This window comes from Aotus nancymaae, unplaced genomic scaffold (assembly GCF_030222135.1).
Source record: "Aotus nancymaae isolate 86718 unplaced genomic scaffold, 86718_ANA_hifiasm-v0.15.2.pri h1tg000021l, whole genome shotgun sequence".
NCBI classification, from domain to species: Eukaryota; Metazoa; Chordata; class Mammalia; order Primates; family Aotidae; genus Aotus; species Aotus nancymaae.
The window spans coordinates 17,164,613-17,184,970 of NW_026988433.1; the positions used below are offsets into that span (position 1 = coordinate 17,164,613).

General features: G+C 38.7%; 1 protein-coding gene across 2 annotated transcripts in view; it reads left to right on the forward strand.

Annotated features, from left to right (window-relative positions):
- MED13L (mediator complex subunit 13L) overlaps nucleotides 1-14,548 on the forward strand; it is a 309,405-nt gene extending 294,857 nt beyond the window's left edge. For both annotated transcript variants that reach the window (XM_012469006.3, XM_012469007.3), the window contains exons 26-31: nucleotides 1,806-1,964; nucleotides 3,274-3,450; nucleotides 4,968-5,125; nucleotides 7,458-7,619; nucleotides 10,141-10,253; nucleotides 12,332-14,548. In XM_012469006.3, coding sequence (XP_012324429.1) covers nucleotides 1,806-1,964; nucleotides 3,274-3,450; nucleotides 4,968-5,125; nucleotides 7,458-7,619; nucleotides 10,141-10,253; nucleotides 12,332-12,464 — 902 coding nt within the window. In that variant the 3' untranslated portion in view covers nucleotides 12,465-14,548. The remainder of the gene's footprint in view (nucleotides 1-1,805; nucleotides 1,965-3,273; nucleotides 3,451-4,967; nucleotides 5,126-7,457; nucleotides 7,620-10,140; nucleotides 10,254-12,331) is intronic.
- Nucleotides 14,549-20,358: the final 5,810 nt, after the last annotated feature.

Here is a 20,358-nt window from a genome sequence, read left to right on the forward strand (position 1 = left end):
TATTTCTTTATAGGAAATTGATGTCAGGTATTTGTAGAATCCCTAAAAGAAAACCACTGGTACAGATATAACTTGCACTGCAGGAGATGTCCAAGTGTAACTCACTTCCTATAGTGCAAGTTAAATCTGGTATCAGATTTTCAGATTTTAACAGCAGTTTATACAAATATCACATCATATATATTAAGTAAATGTTTTCTTTGGCATTTGCAATTTTTTTTAGCAAAAAGTTGTACTGTAGACAAATAGACCCTTTTCATTTTTTAAGAAGTATCATAATGAATCTTGTATCTAGAGCCTGGAGGTCTAATACATTAGGGGATTCGTCATTTCATTTCTGTCAGAATTTCTATCTTCCTCCCCAGTCTGCTTTTTTAGTCAATCTTATTGCTTAAAGGCTTTGAGCTATTCTTAACCCTTGGGAAAAGTCAGACTGTAATAGGAAAAAAGAGGGAGGATAAAAATACAGAGGAGTAGTGGTATTTTGGAAAATTATTAAGGCCATCTCCTTTCCTTGTATGATTTTTATAAGGGGCACATTCTTCTTCCTTATCTCTTAGTGGAAAGGAATATGTGACTGGGAGAGCCCATCAAAAGATTGAAAGAAAATGTATGTTCAGAAATAAAAATACGGGAAGAACCTAGTGTACGGGAAATCTGTTTACTAATCTACAGCTCCTTCCCTTGGGGATCCAAGGTCTGTGCCACGCAGCATCTCCATGGGACAGTGTGCGACAGGAGCCGTAGGTTTCAGAGTCATCTTTTGAATAATTTGTTTCTTATCTCCAGAGTGTTTATGATGAAATACACGCTGCCTTTTCTTTCTTACTTGGTTTGAAATAATGGAGCTCACATCTGTGATTTCCTGTAGTTTTAAAACACAACATTCTTTAGTTCCCGGCCACTTTTATTTCAGCCATTTCAGTCTGAGGTTCGTTAGGAATATGGAAACATTTGTCCATTCACTTACTCTTTAAGGGGAGAAATAGCAGCTTATTTGGGGAAGAGAAAATATGTGGCTGTAGAACAGCCTGCATTGGTGTGGCATTTCATGAGCAAGACGGGGTCTGAGAGAGGGGTGCTGCATAGGAATGGCGCATACTTCATGTGTGTAAGGGAGGTCAGAAGAGGGGACCAAGTGCTTTTCACTTCCCAGAGTAACATAATCCTCAGTTGTGCTCCAATTAGGTATAATGCTTTTGTTTGGAGGCAATAAACAAGCATTAGAAAATACATGCCAAGTTTTTAATGTGCATTATTAGTATGCATCATTCGGAGCATTTCACTCACTCATTGTGAGCTAAGAACTATTCCTCTTCATTTCTGCTGCTGCTTGCCTTTCATGGAAACAACTAACCTACAACAATAAACAAAACTGAGGTTTACCTCCACCCACCAGTGCTCTCCTCCAGAGAAACGTACTGATGGGGCAGTGAAAGAATCAGACCTTGAGAAGGAGGAGAAGGGATAGGGCAGCTAACACTGCTATCATCATGGGAAAGCATTCTTAAGTGTCTAAATCTGGTCTAGGTAGATTAGACTGGATTAGTGCTGGACTCTCAAAGGTCATTTCAGACATGACTTCAGTCTACAGAATAGCAGGCCTTTGTTCCTTTGTTAATAAAGTGTAATCGAAGTCAAGTAACATTCTCTTTATAGCGAGAAGGGGAACCTGTGTAAAGCCATAATTCCCTTTAGGGCCCAACCTTGGAAATTCAATTACCAGGCAGAACTGCTAAAAAGCTCAAATCTCCCATCAGCATGAATTTCTGAAGACTGTGTATGACTGCGATATTTGATTTCAGATTGGAGTATCCTCCTTGGAGAATGTTCACTACAGACAATCAGCAAACAGCTCAAGGATGTGTGCCGGATGTGTGGAATCTCTGCCGCAGACTCTCCTTCTATCCTTAGTGCCTGCCTGGTTGCCATGGAGCCCCAGGGGTCCTTTGTAGTGATGCCAGGTACATTTCTTCTTGTCAGTTTCATTAATTACATAACACATCAATTCAGTCCACTCAAATTTAAGTCCACAGACAAGTATAGACTCTGTCTTCATTATATCTCTATAGGAGAAGGTTTTGTTTGGGACTTAAAGATGGAAAACATTTGATCCCTCCAGGGGGAGTGGTTTGTGATTATATCATGTTTGTTGACCATAGCTTGCAAGAGAGACCAAGTTCTGAATATAATTGAGAGCTCCGAGGGTCATGGATAATGACTATTACCTGACCCTAGTTTGTTAGTATGAGAAGATCACCCTCCAGAGAACTGCTAAAGTAGACACCAGCAGGATGCATATTTGACTATCCTTTTGAAGACATGCATTTGGCAGAATCTCACAGCAGTCTTGAAGGGATATTTATATTTAGAGTGTCTCTGATATGGTTGAAGATGAAGGGTCAGACAAACAAGGATAAAGCATTCAGCACGGTACCTGGTACACAGTAAGCTTTCAATAGATACAGGTGTCATTTGTGGATGTCCAAAACATGTGGCCACAGAATTTCTTCAGAATCTGGCTGGTTTAAAACCAGCAACTAAGCTATTTTATACTTTCATAACCTATCTTTACCATCCATATATTTCTTGGATCAATGGGAGACTGTGTCCACTTACTCCTTGTAAAAGTCAATTGTATTGTGTTGTGAGAATGGGGTTACTTGTCATTAATCCAGTGAGAGACAGATGTCCTCATTAGACCGGAGGTTACCTCTGTTGCCTCTGCCACTTGGGCCATTACGAAACTTCTGTGCGCTTTTGTCCTCATCTATAAATGGGGATCATAGTTCCTGCCTTCAGATGCTGTGATGATCAAATGAGGTGACTTGAATGAAGAGTTTAGCACAAATGCTGGCATGTAGGAGGCATTCAGTAAGTGTTCTAACATATATTGGTTTTATGGTACTGTTTCTATAGGATTGTTACCATTTAGAACAGTACTTTATAAATTGTGAACACCCGGAGGAGGAAAGAAAGTAGGGGGTTTATTTTTAGAAATACTTCTTCTGTAAGTAATTAAAACATTTGGTAGACTTGATCCAATTTTATCTTAACCTTTTCAGTGTGAAATGAAACTCAGGTTATCATAGCTATGTACTCTGAGTCAGTTTCTTGGAAGATACTTAAACAATTGGGCTTAACTTGGAATGTGTATTTTATCATGGCCTTTTCATCAGACTCAAACCACTCCAGATCAGACCCTCTGAAAAAGGGGTTGTTCATTGCTACACAAAGGGGATTGATAGCATTTTTGTATTTTTTTCATTAAAGATGCTGTCACAATGGGCTCTGTTTTTGGCCGAAGTACTGCACTGAACATGCAGTCATCTCAGCTCAACACCCCGCAAGATGCTTCTTGTACACACATCTTGGTGTTCCCAACATCTTCAACCATCCAGGTGGCTCCAGCCAACTACCCCAATGAAGATGGGTTTAGCCCCAACAATGGTGAGTAGAAGACCTGTATGGATAGTGCCCACCTTTGTGCAGGACAGAGCCAGAGTATGGAGTCACTGGGCTGCTGTATGGTGTGTGTGTGTGAGATAATAAACAACCCAGGAACTATGAAGAAGGGATAGAAGGTTTGAGAATCTTTTTGGTCTGTAAGCTTTAATTTGTTTGCACAATTATCAAGATCAAATAAATACTTTCCTCTTTTGGGTAATTATCTTTCTTCTGTTTTTCATTAAAGGCAAAAAAATAATATGTGCCTGGCAGTGTTCTGTACTTGGGTGCCAGTCGTTCAATAAATATTTGATGATCTGATTTGAAATGTATGAAGTACTAAGCAATATGAAGAGAGCACTTTCCTTTAGCTAGATTCATTGGGAATCTAATTTGCTATAGAGAAACTCCTTATTTGATTATTCTTAATGGAAATTTTTGGTTTGAATGTCTGTTAAGGCATTTGTTTAAAAAAAAGATTATTTATAAACTATAAAACGCTCAGTATTATGCATCCGTTTGCATTGTTTTTGAAGAAATTGTAACAGCTACCAATGTTTACTTATGGTAAATGGAATAGAGAAAAGGATACCAAATTTTATACCTGGTATGATTACAATGGAATAGCAAATAAATGAGAAAATAAAAGAATTATAGAAAAAAATGGTCATGGTGATTGGATTTTACATGATGGATTTCACTTTTTATACTTTTCTTTACAAATTTTCTGCTGTGAGTGTACCTTACTTTTATAATGTTGAGGAGGATATCTTAATGAAAACATTGTGCCGGGTGCAGTGGCTCACACCTCTAATCCTAGCACTTTGGGAGGCCAAGGCAGGCAGACTTGAGGTCAGGAGTTAAGACTAGCCTGGCCAACATGGTGAAACCCGTCTCTGTGAAAAATACAAAAATTAGCTGGAAATTGCTTGAACCTGGGAGGCAGAGGTTGCAGTGAGCCGAGATTGTGCCATTGCACTCCATCCTGGGCAACAGAGCAAGACTCAGTTTCAAAAAAAAGAAAAGAAAAGAAAACATTGTGCTTTGATCTGCTTTTGGAATAAGTGTCCATTTTCAGGGCAAGTTCACACCTGTTAACATGCATTCATTCAGCTGCTGGTATTTTAGATGCTAATTGGATACATAGATGGAATCTACTGTGTTTTTGCATGGTGTCAACTTTAATGATTAAATTGCTGCTTTAGCTTTTTTTTTTTTTTTTTTTTTTACCATGTTTTTATGTGCCTTTGGAGGCTATATAGAGTGTAGGTTTTTATGTCATATTCTTTATTGCTTTCTGTTAATACTTTATGTAAGGAAATCACTGGAGAGAGTACAAAAGAATAATTTGTAATAGCTTGCACCCAGTAGGTCTTCACTGAATCTTACTAAGCTGCTAACAGTGTGTGTGAATAATAGCCATATGCTAACAAAACATGACATAGGTTAAGTGGGATTATTATGATATTGATATGGACTATCTTTTTAATTTCTGTGCTTTCTCCCCTCCTTCCCTCTAGATGATATGTTTGTTGACCTTCCATTCCCAGATGATATGGACAATGATATTGGCATACTAATGACTGGGAACCTCCATTCCTCTCCCAACTCCTCCCCAGTCCCCTCCCCAGGCTCTCCTTCTGGAATTGGTGTGGGCTCTCACTTCCAGCATAGTCGGGTAAGGATGATTTGGAGTACGCTGTTTAAGACAACCACAGCCTTCAGGAAGATAATCCTCTTGACAGCTGATCATCTTGTTCCTGCATGCATATTTCTTAATGGTCTGGGTCCTTGGTACAAGAGAAATAAGTGTGGGAAACTGACTATAGTTCCATTTTGAATAGAAGGCAGGAATTTGAAAGAAATGTGTTATTATTTCTGATGAATAAGTTTTATCAGACAAATAGTCCTATTACAGATGCAAGGGTTTTTATGTATTGTTTTCTTAGCAAAAAATAGTTCTAGTTGCTTGCTACTTCCCGGGGTTTTTTTGTTTTTATTTTTTGCCAAAATAGTGGCTTTTAAGAGATTAGTACAGCAGCAGTACTTATTCAATATGCAGAATAACTGTGCTGATTGAAGAACACATAGTTGGTGATGGCTTCTTCTGAAAGCCATGCTTTTTGCGTGTCCTGGCTTAGTCACTTTGCAGCCATCTTTCTAGCTGACCTGCAGGAATGGCAAAAGCCATCAGGAGATTGATTTTACAGATGTGTCCAGGTTAATGCCAGAGTATTAAGGAAAAAACCAGAGCTTACAACTGGTTTCATCTTTAAATGTCTCAGGGATATTGGAGGGGGATGAAAAGAAGATTTAAGAGTTAGAGGGATCTGCCATAGCTTGTGGTAACTTTGCCTCACAGTGAGATGATTACTACTGCATCATTGTATTATACTGTTTATTTAAAATGTTATAAGATTAAGGGTTTAAGACTTAGAAAAATAGCTACGACTGGTATCTTAGACTGAACAGGTATAAGCAACCCCGCTCACACTTATTTATTTAGACACAAAGATGGATGTAAAGTGCCTAAGTTACCATCGGTGGCACTTTTATTTCCAGCACTGACTTTATTAGACAGTGGAGAGAAAGAAGGTTTAAAGCTTAGGTTAGTCACAGAGCAGGTAAAACCAGAGGAGGGCAACAAGGACTGTTCCCATGTTATACCTGCCCTTGTTACCCTCCTCTGGAAGGAAGGGATTTTAAATGCCTTTGTTTCCTTTGCAGTTACTTACCAGTTGATGACAATTTGTTCATGGCAAATGGTGATGGGAATGAAAAACACAAATTTTACATTGTCTATTTTTAAAAAGTTAGTATTTAATTCAATGTCATGATTTAAACAGTGCTGTTCTGAAGCTAGTCAGGTGGCCTTTTTCAGTCCTGAGCACCTGCACCCACGTGACCTCCAAGAGACTTTCAGCATTTCCTTTTTCTGAACCATTAAACATTCTTTGATACCCAGTTAAGACATTACAGCAGGGAAAAGAATGCATTCAAAGTGGAAGTAGATTTTTATTTTTTAACTGACTCAGAATTGATAGAGTTTGATGCAGTAGCTGCAGATTATTTTTTCCCTCTAAACAGAAGGGTTTCTTTGTTTTGTTTTGAGACATAGTCTCACTCTGTTCTCCAAGCCAGAGTGCAGTGGTGCAATCTCCGCTCACTGCAATCTCCACCTCCTGGGTTTAAGCAAGTAGCTGGGATTATAGGCGTGCACCACCATGCCCAGCTAATTTTTGTGTTTTCAGTTGAGACAGGGTTTCACCATGTTGGCCAGGCAGGTATTGAACTCCTGACCTCAAGTGATCTGCCCGCCTTGGCCTCCCAAAGTGCTGGAATTACAGATGTGAGCCACTGCACCCAGCTTAAACAGAGACTTTTATAAACAAATGGATTACTTATTGCTTGCATGAAAGGTACATTTTCAATTGTTGAAGCTAGCTAAAAGAATTAAAGATAAGGAAAATGTCAGTGCAGCAAAACATAATGAGCTTTTTCCAGGAGTCTCTTATGAAGGGGAATGCTGCAAATGAAAACATGACTTCTCCGTGAGCAGATCTGGCACTGCTGGCAGCTCAGGAACATTTGTGCTGTGCACATACTGGTGTCATGTTGTCCTGGTCAGGCAGGTGCGCTTATGTGTCTTTGGTTGCTGGTGAGAGCACGTGAGTGTGGTAGAGCCTTCTGCTGTCAGAGATTGTAATCTTTCCATTTTAGTTGTTACATAATAATGCCATGGAATAGATCTTACATCCTGTAGAAAAGAAACCCAAGCAAATAAATCTGTACTTTCTTGACCGAGGCTGTCAGTTTTGCTGGTATCTTGTCTATGTGTGCAGCGAAGATGATGCCGGCCCTGTTTACCTTTCTCAGTCACCTGTTGTTTTCGGTGAGATGCTGCCACAAAGGGGATCATTCACTGCAGTATGCAGAGTGAACTCATGAAAGTTCATTTTTCAAGCTTTAAGATAAATGCTGATCATGGTTTTGGGATTTTTATTTTTCAGAGCCAGGGTGAGCGTCTTCTTTCTAGAGAAGCGCCAGAGGAGCTAAAGCAGCAGCCCCTGGCCCTTGGGTATTTTGTATCAACTGCCAAAGCTGAGAATCTTCCCCAGTGGTTTTGGTCGTCGTGTCCCCAGGCTCAAAACCAGTGCCCTCTCTTCTTAAAGGTTGGTTTGGTGTCATATTGGAAATTTGCAAGGAATGAGTGATTTATGCTTAAATTTAATTTTGGGTAGAAATTTCGCTCTTAGGCACCACAATCTTACTCTGTTCCTTTTTTCTCTTGTATCTACTTATGCTCTGAGGAAATTTTAATTACAGTTCTAAGTAGAGAGTAGAATTTAGGAGGACTCTAAACCATGTCACAAAGAAATGAGTCACATTAGCCCATGGAGGAGACTGTGGGGCCCAGAGGGTAAATCTAGGATGGACGCATGAGGTTCAATGTAGTGGTGTTTATCCACATCTGTATTGCATCACTATCCGTAATGGTAAGCCTGTGTTGAAGGTGTAGTAACTAGCCGTCCTCTTTCTCCCTTGCCATGGACTGTTCACGTTCTTCATTAGAGAAGAGTAAGAGTCAGCTATAAACATCACACATTTACACTTGCTCCTTCCTATATATTTCTTGGAACCTTTTAATCCCAATTTTAAGTGTTAAAAACAAAAGATCCCTTACTTGCAGTTTGTGGTAAACAACAACAACAACACCTAGAATGAAATCCATTTCTTGCCCACAGACTGACAAAAATATAAAGATTTGGCAGCATACTGTGTTGGCACAGATACGGGGAGAGGACCCTGGTGTTGGTGGGATTGCTGAATGATGCAGCCCTACACATTTTCCTTTTAGGGCAGCAATCCCACCTCTAAGGAATAGTCCAAAAGTTCTTTGCCAAAACAGAAAGTGACATATGTGAAAGACTAGAGAGAACCTAAATGTCCATCAGTAAGGGCCTGATTGAATCAACTATGGTGCATCCAGACAGTGAAATATTAATCATCTATAACAAAATGGGGAATATTTCTATATAATCATTCTGTGGAGTAGAGGTTGCCATGGAGTAATCTACAGGATACACATATTCACACACATATACACATACACACATAGCTGCTTATCTTTTCAAAAAGAAATTATGGGAATTAAACCAAAAACTTAAGAGTGAAGCAATGTTCTTTTCCTAATGACTTTAACATACTATTATAAAACCACAGAAGGTATCTAAAAATGCATATATTTTTTATTTTGAATTAGAATTATCAGTATGGGCACAGATTTATTTCTTCTCTCTAAAAAAGTATACACATTTTTTTAGCTCTGTCTGCTGAAAAAGCTTAGCAGCAATAAATACCTCTGTTGCCACAATTGTGATTCCTACATACCGTTGTCACTTAAAGGAACTATGGTTCTTTGAAGAGATGACTAATTCCAGGTATGAAGCAGGAAGTAATCACAATGAACCTGGGGCATCTTGTCATACCTAAAAGCAAGAAAGTTACCAAAGATGATTACGGTCATATCAGGGCCTCAGGAGCCATCTTAAAGGGCAGTCTTATTGGCCAGGGATGGGATGGGACAATGTGATCATTAGAAAGAGTGATGACAGTAACAGACTGAAACAAATCCTTGGAAAACAAACAAAAATCAGTCATCATTTGTAACTGCTAGAGCGTCAACTCAACCTGAAAATAAAAGAATAAAGAGAAGCATTTATGTATTGCCTCTCCTTTACGTATATTACTATTTAGTCATTTAATAAAGTAAACTATACCAAAATCATTAGGGGAAAAGTTGATGAGGAACTTTACGGTAGGTGTAGTGTGCTGGTACCGCCTGAACCCAGTGTTGAATCCTGTTACTTCAAGTGGGACAGTAGACAGTACGTGCCTTTAATCATTTGTCACGTATAGATCATGTTGGCTCATGATTTTAGTAAACCAAATATAAAAAGACATTTTTTGAGATAACAAGGGAGCTTTATCTTCCTCATTATCCTACAGATTAGGTGATAATATTAAGGAATCATTGTTAATTTGTATTGTGTATGATAATTACTCTTATGTTTAAAGGTCCTTATGTGAGATATCTGCTGACTTTTTTATAAGCAAAATGATACAATATTTTATTTTTGTTTGTTTTGTTTTTCTGAGACAGAGGCTTACTCTCTTGCCCAGGCTAGAGTGCAGTGGTGCAATCACAGGCCACTGCATCCTCATCCTCCCAGGCTCAAGCAATCTTCTGGCTTCAGCCTTCTAAGTAGCTGGGACTACAGGCACACACCACCATGCCCAGCTAATTTTTTTTTAATGTTTTGTAGAGATGCTAATATTTGGGTTTGGTTTAAAATAATTCAGAAAATGAAAATAGAAAAGTGGTGAATATTGATAATTGTTGCATCTTGGTGATACCAGTTCATGGGACCTTATTATATATTATTTTTGTGTGTGCTAGACTATTTCCATTGAAGAAACAAAATATTAGTTGACAAAATATAGGCTCAAAAAGTTTGCTTTTTTTCCCCCAACTCTAGAATAAGAAGTTATTTGGGATTACCTTGGGGGTTACTGAGCTCCTTCAAAGTTTTAGACACGTAGAAACCCTGACTTCTGGCAGACATGGCCTCCCTCACTTCTGCACCGTGATTGTCTAGACCAGAGAGGTAACTCTCTTTGTTTTTTCACCAGGCTTCGCTGCATCACCACATTTCAGTAGCACAGACAGATGAACTTCTGCCTGCCAGGAATTCTCAGCGGGTTCCACACCCTCTTGACTCCAAAACTACGTCTGATGTTTTAAGGTAGATACCAACCTAGGCAACATAGCAGTGCAATTGGAAACAATATTCCTTTACTCTTATCTTTCCAAGGTGTTTTAATTTAAGTGTGGTATTCACAGAAAAGTTGCTGGTGTTTGTGCAGTGAAACAGTGTCTGATCAGTCGGTGAGACCTGCAGCCCCCATAGATACATGGGACAGGCCGTGGATCACATTTGATTCCGTTAGGCGGTGATAGGCAAGTACAGCTGCCTTTGCTTCCTGTTCAGAGAAGGCGCTTCATGGAGGTGAAAAGAGGTCAGATTTAGGGATAATTAGAAGACAGTGTCTGGAACTTTTAAAGCATCTCGCAATTGAAAATGTTTTTTATCCTTCCTGAAGTAGAGTATGTGATTTAAAAAAAAAAAAAAAATGGACTAGAACATAAATTACACAGTTGGGAAATGCATCCCAGAAGTGTTTATTAATTCTCTTGAAGTTTGGCAAGCCACAGACATTCTTCATATACCTTGAGAAAATATGCAAGCCTTTTCTAATGTTTTCTAACTCTTAAATGATTAGGAAATCATAGGAAACTATACATTATAGATTAATGTATAATTATGGCTAAAAATCAAGAACCTGATCAACATGAATTTGGCTTCCAGGCCCTCTAGAGTAGGGACCCCGAAACCTCAGTCTATACCTTGTTAGGAACCAGGCCTCACAGTGTGTGGTAAGCAGAGGTGAGCTAGCACGACAGCCTGTGCTCCGCCTCCTTTCAATCAGCAGCAGCATTAGATTCTCATAGGGGCACGAACCCTGTTGTGAACTGCACATGCGAGGGATCTAGGTTGTGCGCTCCTTGTGAGACTCTAATGCCTGATGATCTAAGGTGAAGTTTCATTCTGAAACCATCTCCCACCACATGGAAAAATTGTCTTCCACAAAACTGGTCCCTGGTACCAAAAAAGGCTGGATGGAGACTCCTGCCCTAGAGGAACAGTGTCCAATAGAAATACAATGTGAACCTCAGATCTGATTGAAGTTTTTTTTTTGAGACAGAGTTTCGCTCTGTTGCCTCACTCCAGGCTGGAGTACAGTGGTGCAATCTCGGCTTACTGCAACCTCTGCCTCCCGGGTTCAAGCAATCTGCCTTAGCCTCCCGAGTAGCTGGGACTACAGGTGTGCGCCGGCATGCCCAGCTAATTTTTGTGTTTTTTTTAGTAGAGACAGGGTTTCACCATTTTTGCCAGGATGGTCTCAATCTCTTGACCTCGTGATCTGCCCTACTAGTAACATTAAAATAGTAAAAAGAAACTTATTGAAGTTAATTTTAGTAATGTATTTTATTTAACTCAATATATTCAAAATGTTATTTCAACATGTAACAATATAAAAATATTCATGAATTGCGCCACTGCACTCCAGCCTGGCGATAGAGCAAGACTCCGTCTCAAAAAAAAAAAAAAAATTCATGAAATATTTTACATGCTTTCTTGTTTTCTTTTATTTTTATTTTTATTTCTTTGAGATAGAGTCTTGCTGTATCACCCAGGCTGGAGTGCAGTGGCAGGATCTCACTGCAACTTTAGCCTACGGGTTTAAGTGATTCTCCTGCCTCAGCCTCTCGAGTAACTGGGACTATAGGCATGCACCACCACGCCTAATTTTTGTATTTTTGATAGAGATGGATGTGGTATCACCATGTTGCTCACCTGGTCTTGGGCTTCTGACCTCAGGTGATCCACTCACCTCAGCCTCCCAAAGTTGCTGGGATTACTGGCGTGAGCCACTGCACCCAGCCCTTTTTCATGCTTGAAAAATACCAAGTGTTTGAGCTCCTGTTCCTCCTTTTACTTGCAGTCCGTGCAAGTTCTGACTGGCCTCATTGACAGAGCTCAGTGGCCACATGTGGCTGGTGGCTACTGTACTAGATAATCCAGGTCTAGAAGGAAGGAGGAACATGAGAGAAAGGACAAGGGAAGGAGCCTGGAGCCTGGGGCAAGTTAGAGGATGCCTTTGAGACCTCCTTCCTGCTAAGATCTGGAGTGTGCTAGAATCTGAGAACCAGTTTTCCCTCTTGAGGCTCATGCCCCGGTCTGTGTGTTCTCTTTGGCAGGTTTGTTTTGGAGCAGTACAATGCCCTGTCCTGGCTCACGTGCAATCCGGCCACCCAGGACCGTACTTCCTGCCTTCCCGTCCACTTTGTGGTGCTCACTCAGTTGTACAATGCCATCATGAATATACTTTAATGGGAAAAGCACTTGTTCTCTCTGGCTCAGTTCCTTCTCCCTGCAACCTCAGTCCAAGGAAACTGCTACACTCTGCAAATACCCCACATCCTTTTCTTCAGACCACTCTCCACAGTCCTGCACTGTGATTCCTTCTCAGCAGGCACATGTCAATTCTGCAGTGTTCATTACCAGAGTGACTCCTTGACACTTCTCTCATGGACCTGGAAACTTCCATAAGTGGTGACTTTCAGCCAGTGCGATGGTGTGTGTAGCCCCCAACCACTGGTCCACAGGAAGTGGTGGTTGTTCATGGCTTTTCAGCAGGAAACAGAAGAGACAGTGTCCTTTTGCACAAGAGTCTGTGTTTTCAGCCTCTGTATACAACTGAGGGCAGTCTAGCCCTTTGGATGAAATCCTATAGTTACTGGTGTATGGCCTGTGGGTTACCTGAACTCCATAATCTGGGACTTTTTAAAAATAAGAACCAGCTCAAGTACATGGTTTCGTACTGGGGCTTCTGTCTCCCTAGTGCTCCCATCCAGATTGGCATGAGTGCTCTGGTTGACTTCAAACCTGTGTGTCAGTGCAGAAGGTCTGGAGACAGCTTCATTTTGATTATTTATTTTAATTTGTTTTGTTATATGGTTTTCGTGACTTTTTATGTTTTTAATTCACAAGGACCAGGTACAGTAGCTGAAACCCAATTCAGATCCACCATAGGATTCTTTGACTACATACCTCTGTCCTAGAAGCCGGAAAAGGAGTAAAATCACATTGGGGAGATCATGCCTAAAAGTAATATATTCAAAACCACCCAGCAGTAGGTTTTGTTAACAACAAACTGGGTTTTAAAAGTTCTGCCATGTTAAGTGGCCAGCATTTCATGAAGGATAACATTTTTATACAGAAGGCAGTCAAGCTCAGCTCAGAGCCATGGAGGCAAGTACCTTAATTAGTTTTATATAGTCACAACGGAAATATATTTTCTAGTGAATTCTTATCGAAAGCCAGGTCTCTCCTCTCATTAGATCAAAAGGGACTTTTGTCCTTTTGTACATATAACATATGTACATAAAACAATCGGAAGTGTTTGCTCATGAAATCAGTTATAAATATGGTGAATTTTTTCTGGACCATAGGAATATTATTTCAAAGAAATATTACAACTTAACCGTTAAATTAGTACTTGAAGTTGAGCCTTTGTGGTGGGACTTTTTAAAAAAATGCCTTTTTAAAGCATTAATGGCTAATTGAAGTATTTTATGACTCCTCATTCCTGGCCCAGAGGGTTGTCTTTGAAACCCTGTTTCTAACCCTTGTGTTGTGTGTTTCTGTGTGAGGGCAGTGGGCGTGTACTGGCCTCCCGGGAGCCACTGTGACCAGGCCTTTGAGCTCTTGTCATCTGTGGAGAGAATCATGCAAATTTTAAAAGTTCTTCCAAGAGACTTCCATGTCCTGGTTATTAACAAAAAAGGAAAAATGTAATAATTGATATGATTTTGTAAAAGTATTTTTCTTGAAATAATCTAAAGTTTAAAACATTATATTAAAAAAAAAAAAGTTGTGTGGTGGGAATGTGAAAGCAGAGAAATAACTTGTAAATGGATAATTTTGTTCTCTGTACCACCAGTTGAAGGGGGGGTTGACTTTCGCAATGTATAGGATAAAAAAATCTGATATATCAAACCATTTGTATCTAATGTGTACAGTGTAAAATTGACTTTAAAAATATTGCAGTGCTATTTTTTCTTAATCAGAAAGGAAAATTCTCAAGGCCTTTTGAAGAGCATAAGATGATGAAGATTGTAAACTTGTATAAAACTATCTTGGTGAGAAGACAAATTGTAAAGTAGATATTTGTAATCTTTTACCACTTTGGGGTTGCTTTTTTCCCGGAATTCATCAGAACTTTGAATTTTTTTTTAAATGGGCTGTTTTTAATGCAGGGGCTTTTCTTCCCTAGAAATCCAATTCTAAGCAGAAAAAGAAAAAAAAAAAAAACACAAAAAATAAAAAATCCCTACAAAAAACTTAAAAAAAAATGGCAGCAAAGGGTAGTTTTCATCTGGTGTCTTTTATTTAAGTTTTTTAAGTTAAGAAAAGCTGGTGACATATTTATACGTTTTTGTGCAAAAATAAATGAATGGCAATAGATTTTAAAAAATCTTATTATGTACTTCTGTGTGAAAAAGTCTGTATATTTCCCTTAAATATGCATTATTTTACTTGTGAGTTTTTTACTGAATTAATCTGAAATGTACAAGCCCTGGATTTGCTACAGAGTGAGAAGTTATTTTATTTTTTTTTATTTTTAATTTTGGAAATTCTGCAGAAATCAGAACTCTTACCATGGTTTGAACAAAAAAGGGGAAGTGGGGAGGGGAGAAGGGTGGGATCGTCCAGCATGCTTGTATGTATATTTCAGAACCTTTTTTAAATGTAAAAGCTGTACATTTCTGGGAAGTTCTGAATTTCTTTTGTTTCCTTTTTTCCTTCAAGCATTTTGCAGTGAGCTTCTTTTATATATAGCAAACAATTTGAAAGAATACAAAAATATGTGAAGTTCATTTAAAAAAATAACTACAGTATAGCGCTGGTACAGTACACTAAAAGACTTTGATAAAAAGAAACAATACTAAAAGGCCTCCATTTTAAATGTCATTCATATATACCTTGTGGATGAGAGCTATATACTTTTACACACTTTTTTAGAGGAATAAATTATTGAATTACTGAAACTTTGAGTGGCTTTTTTCCCTTCCCATCTTGCCTTTGCATAAAATTATCTATACCTGTTCAAGAGGTGTGTGCATATGGACTGAATAGCCCTAGACCAATAGCTAGACTCTACCTTCCAGTCAGTGAAACGGATGTAGAATTTTACTGCCCTGATCACCCCCAGCAGCTGTTTGGAAATGGTATTCTCATACTCCAGGTCACAAGTACATTTCTCGATCAGTTTTTAGATGCTGACACACACAACACTGAATCAACTGTTGTGAGTTGATGAGATCTAACGGTGTCTCTCAGCTGTAAGATTGTGGTCAATCCTAGCACAAATGACAAATCTATATTTATATTCCACCACCTTTCTCTTCACAGTCTCAGCCAGTTTCTTTTAGATGTCTCTTAGAAATGACAGATACATCTCTCTCTGCTGTCTTCCTGATTCACAGGCTGCTGACGGGAGTCTGGCATCTGATACACCACACACAAGTCCCTGTTGGCTGCACACCATCTACCATGCTGTTCCCTTCTTGGGTCCATCAGCTAGGAAAGGCCGCATGTTCTAGCAGGAGTTGCGAGGGTATGTTTCGCATACTGGCTTTGCAAAATCTCTCATTAAAAATGGTTAAACCACAGGACTTGGCAAAGCTTACAATAATAAAAATTTGAATAATTGGAAAGGCCTTGCTTTTAATCTCCCCTCATCATTTTAGAAATATACGTTGTTCTGAAGCTAACATTATCAGAATCCAGAAGTAAAGCTATTGAGACAACTCAGCCTCTGTTATTTCATCTGCAAATTGCATGAGAAATGCTTTGCAAATTAAAAGGCTTGTATCCATGTTACAGGTGCACTGTTGAAGAAAGGCTGAGAAAAGTGAGGCCAACTTTTTGTTAAAAGATAATAGTGATCCCATCCAGTTACTGCCTTAGAGTCTCACTCCGTTGCCAGACTGAAGTGCAGTGGCCAATCTTGGCTCACTGCAACCTCTGCCTCCAGGTTCGAGCCATTCTCCTGCGTCAGCCTCCCTTGTAACTGGGATTACAGGCACACCCCACCATGCCCAGCTAATTTTTGTATTTTTAGTAGAGACGGGGTTTCACCATGTTGGCCAAGATGGTCTCGATCTCTTGACCTAGTGATCCACCCGTCTCTGCCTCCCAAAGCGCTGGGATTGCATGTGTGAGCCACTGCGTCCAGCCATATATAACTTTTATATAGTCTTGGCATCAACTAAATAATCAGAACTAGGTGGCACTTTTACAAGCATTCTGTAGCTTCAGTGCTTAGCCCATACATTGGGTGGTACTATATTCAACAATTAGTGTTTGCTTTATTTTTGGTGGGAATGTCATTTTCATAACTGCCCCTATCTGTACTAATTCAGCAATCGCAGCTAAATCTCTTTGAGGTAGGAAAAATTAATTGTTGAATGCATTTAAATATCTTGCAAGTTAGATGTAGATAAGCCATCAGCCTTCGGCAGTTTGCATCATGCAGATTCTGCTCTTCACACCAGTTCATTCCCTCCAATCATGGGATTATGTAGTTTTATGTTTTTTCTATTCAGGGGGTCATGGGGTAAGGTATCTGTTACCAACTGGGCATCAAAGAACCACTAAAAATCTTTATAGAAGTGCAGTTCATCAATAAGTTTTTAAAAGCAAACTTCTCATAAGACCTACTGCAGAAGCATAAGCCACATATTGAAAACAGTCTTTGCCACTTGCCATTTACAGTCAAGCCAGTATAGAAAGGAAGTCGAGCTTTAGAATTCACCGTACGCCCAAATCCTATCAAGATGCAATTTTCACTTATTACCATGTTATCTTGGTGTTAAATGATTCTCTTGTTTATATTTCTGTGACAAAAAGGTCACTTTAACAGTAATTATTTCATGTCATTAATGCCTAATGATAAACCACTAGAAAATTCTGTTGTGCCAGGTAATTATGGGGTTGTAACGTTTGCCCTGGGCATCCTGTTCTGCCTGGAACCAGATTTACCAATTTTCCTCCACTTTGCTTAGAATTCCCAGGTCAAGTTTAAAAAAGATTTTTTGACACTTACTGCTTTTGATTAGAACGCTAAATCATGAAACAGGTAAGAAATACAAGTTGATGAGGAAGAAAGTTTAATGACCAGGAAAAAGGTTGGACATAACCAAAGTATGGATTTTTCTCTGTAAAGGTTATTTCTTCAATGAATGTAAGTTCCCAGGTGATGGGAAGACCCCAAGGCAGACACTCCCATTAGTCCCACTTTTTTTTTTTCTTTCAAACAAGCAGGCAAGTGAGGAAACCACATTCACTTTTAATAATCTGCTACCACGGCACTTGTCTGGGCTGTTACCATATGAGTCAGACCGCATCTGTCCTGGAGTGTGCTTGAAATTCACCCAGTGCGCACAGCAGGCAGACATGTTGAAATTGGCAGCAACTCTGAGCATTTCTCTGGCTCTTGCTGCATATTGTATACCTATTTTGCCTTGCTGTTGAGTGAAGCATGTTTCAATCCACCTGTTTTACAAGACCAGACAATATTCAGTAAAGTTGGCCACCCCAGAGCTTAGAACAGAAGCTCACAAGGAAATATTTGTTGTGGGAATGTCAGTTTACATAATGTAGCATGTAAAATAGTAATTGTCTTACTTAATTTGTGCTACAACATTTTCCAGTAAGCATTTTCACATAAGCTCCTCTAAATCTTAGTTTGTTCACTTAGAGGTCTTGACGTTGTCTTATTAATTTATATACATTATTTACATACAGAGTTTATTGTCTGCTTTCTTTGAATTACGTGATTTCTTTTTAATTGTTGAAGAGACAGTGTTTCTGTAGTTATAATACACCAATATTTTGTATTGTTGCTATTTCTTGTATTACTGCAAAGCTTAGGAGGTTCTCTCTCGTAGCAGGTCTGGGGTCAAGATCACGTTTGCTTCACAGGGTGAACCAGTGAACTTCCCGTCATTTTCTGCAAATCCCAGAGTTTATCTGTCACGACACCAACTTTATATTGGGCTGAGACTGTACTGAAGTTAGGCACTCAGGAAACGTTTGCCAAACACTGATACTGTTGAAACAGTAGAATTAGTTGTACCTCAAAAATCTGAAATAATTTACCAGTGAATTCATCAGATCCTGATGCATTTGGGGGAAGCAGTTTACAAAACAGGATTTTTTTTTCTTTGTTGGGTTGATTTGGGTTTTCCATTTCTTTTGTCAGTTTTGTTAATTTAGATTTTTACAGGGGAAAAAACTGAGGTTTTCAAACGTATTACTATGCAGTGGTGCAGAATACTCCCTTAATTTTGAAGCTTTTTGGTGATGTATGCTCTTCTCCATTTCTAACAAAATTAATGCTTTTATTTCCCCTTGAATGATTTTTCTAGCAATTTGCTTTTTTGTTTGTTTTTGTTTGATTTCTCCAAAGACTAAGCTCATGGACTTAACAGTTCTGCTGTTTCTATCCTGGCTTTGTCTTCTCTTCTTTTTCCTAGTTTCCTTGAGAGTTATGCTTCATTTTCCTTGAATTTTAATTGCCTGCTTAGTTAATTTACTTTCACTTTTGATGATATAGGCATTCTAGCCTGGGGGCTTCTGAATGTGTCGGCCCTCCTCAAATTATGTACAGGATTCTTTATGTATGTGCATTTTTCTAGGGAGAAGGTCTTTGTATCAGATTCTCAGAGATGTCAAACACTAAAAGGGATAAAATTGCTTTTATCGTTTGAGATGTCAAAAGCTAAAAGCGCTAAAATCTGGCACTAGATTTAAGTTGACTACATCCTACAAGTCTTGACGATTAATGTTTTCATTTTCATTTTTACACTCTTGGTTCTTTATTTCTTTTTTGATACTTTTTTGTTAAGGAAAGTTCTCTTAAATTCTCTCACACTGTAATATTCTCTTAAACTACAACATAATCTAGCAGTAAGCAGTTTTTGTGAACATTCTCTGAAATCTTCAAAACATGGTGTGTCCTATTTCATGGGCAGTGTTACCCAATAGAAATACAACGTGAACCATATGTGTAATTTTATATTTTCTAGAAGTCACATTTGAAAAGTAAAAATAAACAGGTGAAATTAATTTTAATATTACTTAACCAAATATATCCAAACTCCTATTCCATTTCAACCTAAAATCAATATAAAAATTGTTGGTGAACTATGTGGCATTCTTATTTTCGCAAAGTCTTTGAAATCTGTATTTAGTTAACATTTACAGCCCATCTACATTTGGATGCTAAATTTTCAATGGTTAAAGAAAAATGTAGCTCTACCAAAAAAATGGGATTTAGCAGAAAAAAATACACTGCTATAGTTTTTAAATTAAATTTAAATTAATTAGGCTTACATAAAATGAAAAGATGAGTTTCTCAGTCACACTCACCATATTTGAAAGTTATTAACAGCCACATGGGGCTAGTGGTGATCCTATGGGCCAGTGGAGCTGGGGTGTAAGATTTGGTAGCAATTAATTCTGTCTTGAGTATGTTTTTTAGGTTTTTTATACCCCATTTGGACCTCAAGCTCTGTCACAGGCAGACAGTAGGAGTGAAAATTTCCCACTCCAAGTTTGGTCTTCTTTGTACGTCCTTACTGGTGCATAAAGGTTTAATGGTGTGTATCTATTATATAATTTATCTCTGTATAATGACCCTTTTATTCTGCATAAAATTTTTTGCTTTAAATTATCCTTTGATACAAATACCACCCCTCTTCAGAAATCCAGTGTTACATCTTCGGCCCACCATTTCTTTTCAACCGTTGTCATTTTGTGTTAGGTGTACCTGGTACAAGCTGTTGTATTTTATTTCTTGATAGAATACTCTTTTTATTTGAATAGGGTAATTTTTACCTTTGCGTTTCCTGTTCCGTGTTACACGTTGACTTGTCAGCCAATTTTTATAAATACACATGCAGGTTTATTTGCTTCCTTTAACTCTTCGGTTTTGCCTTTTTTGTGTATGGACTTTGCCGTTTGCCTTTATTTTTTAACATGTTTTGGAAAGAAACCTCCATGGCCTGATTCCGTTAGTGATGACTTTTACCCAGTCCACAGACGTCCACCTTGCTCTTCTTATTCAGTAGTTCCCATTCTAATAGATCAGCACCTTGGATCCACCCATTCCAGTCCCGTTCTCATTCTGTCAGGATTTAATGGCTGTGGACTCAGG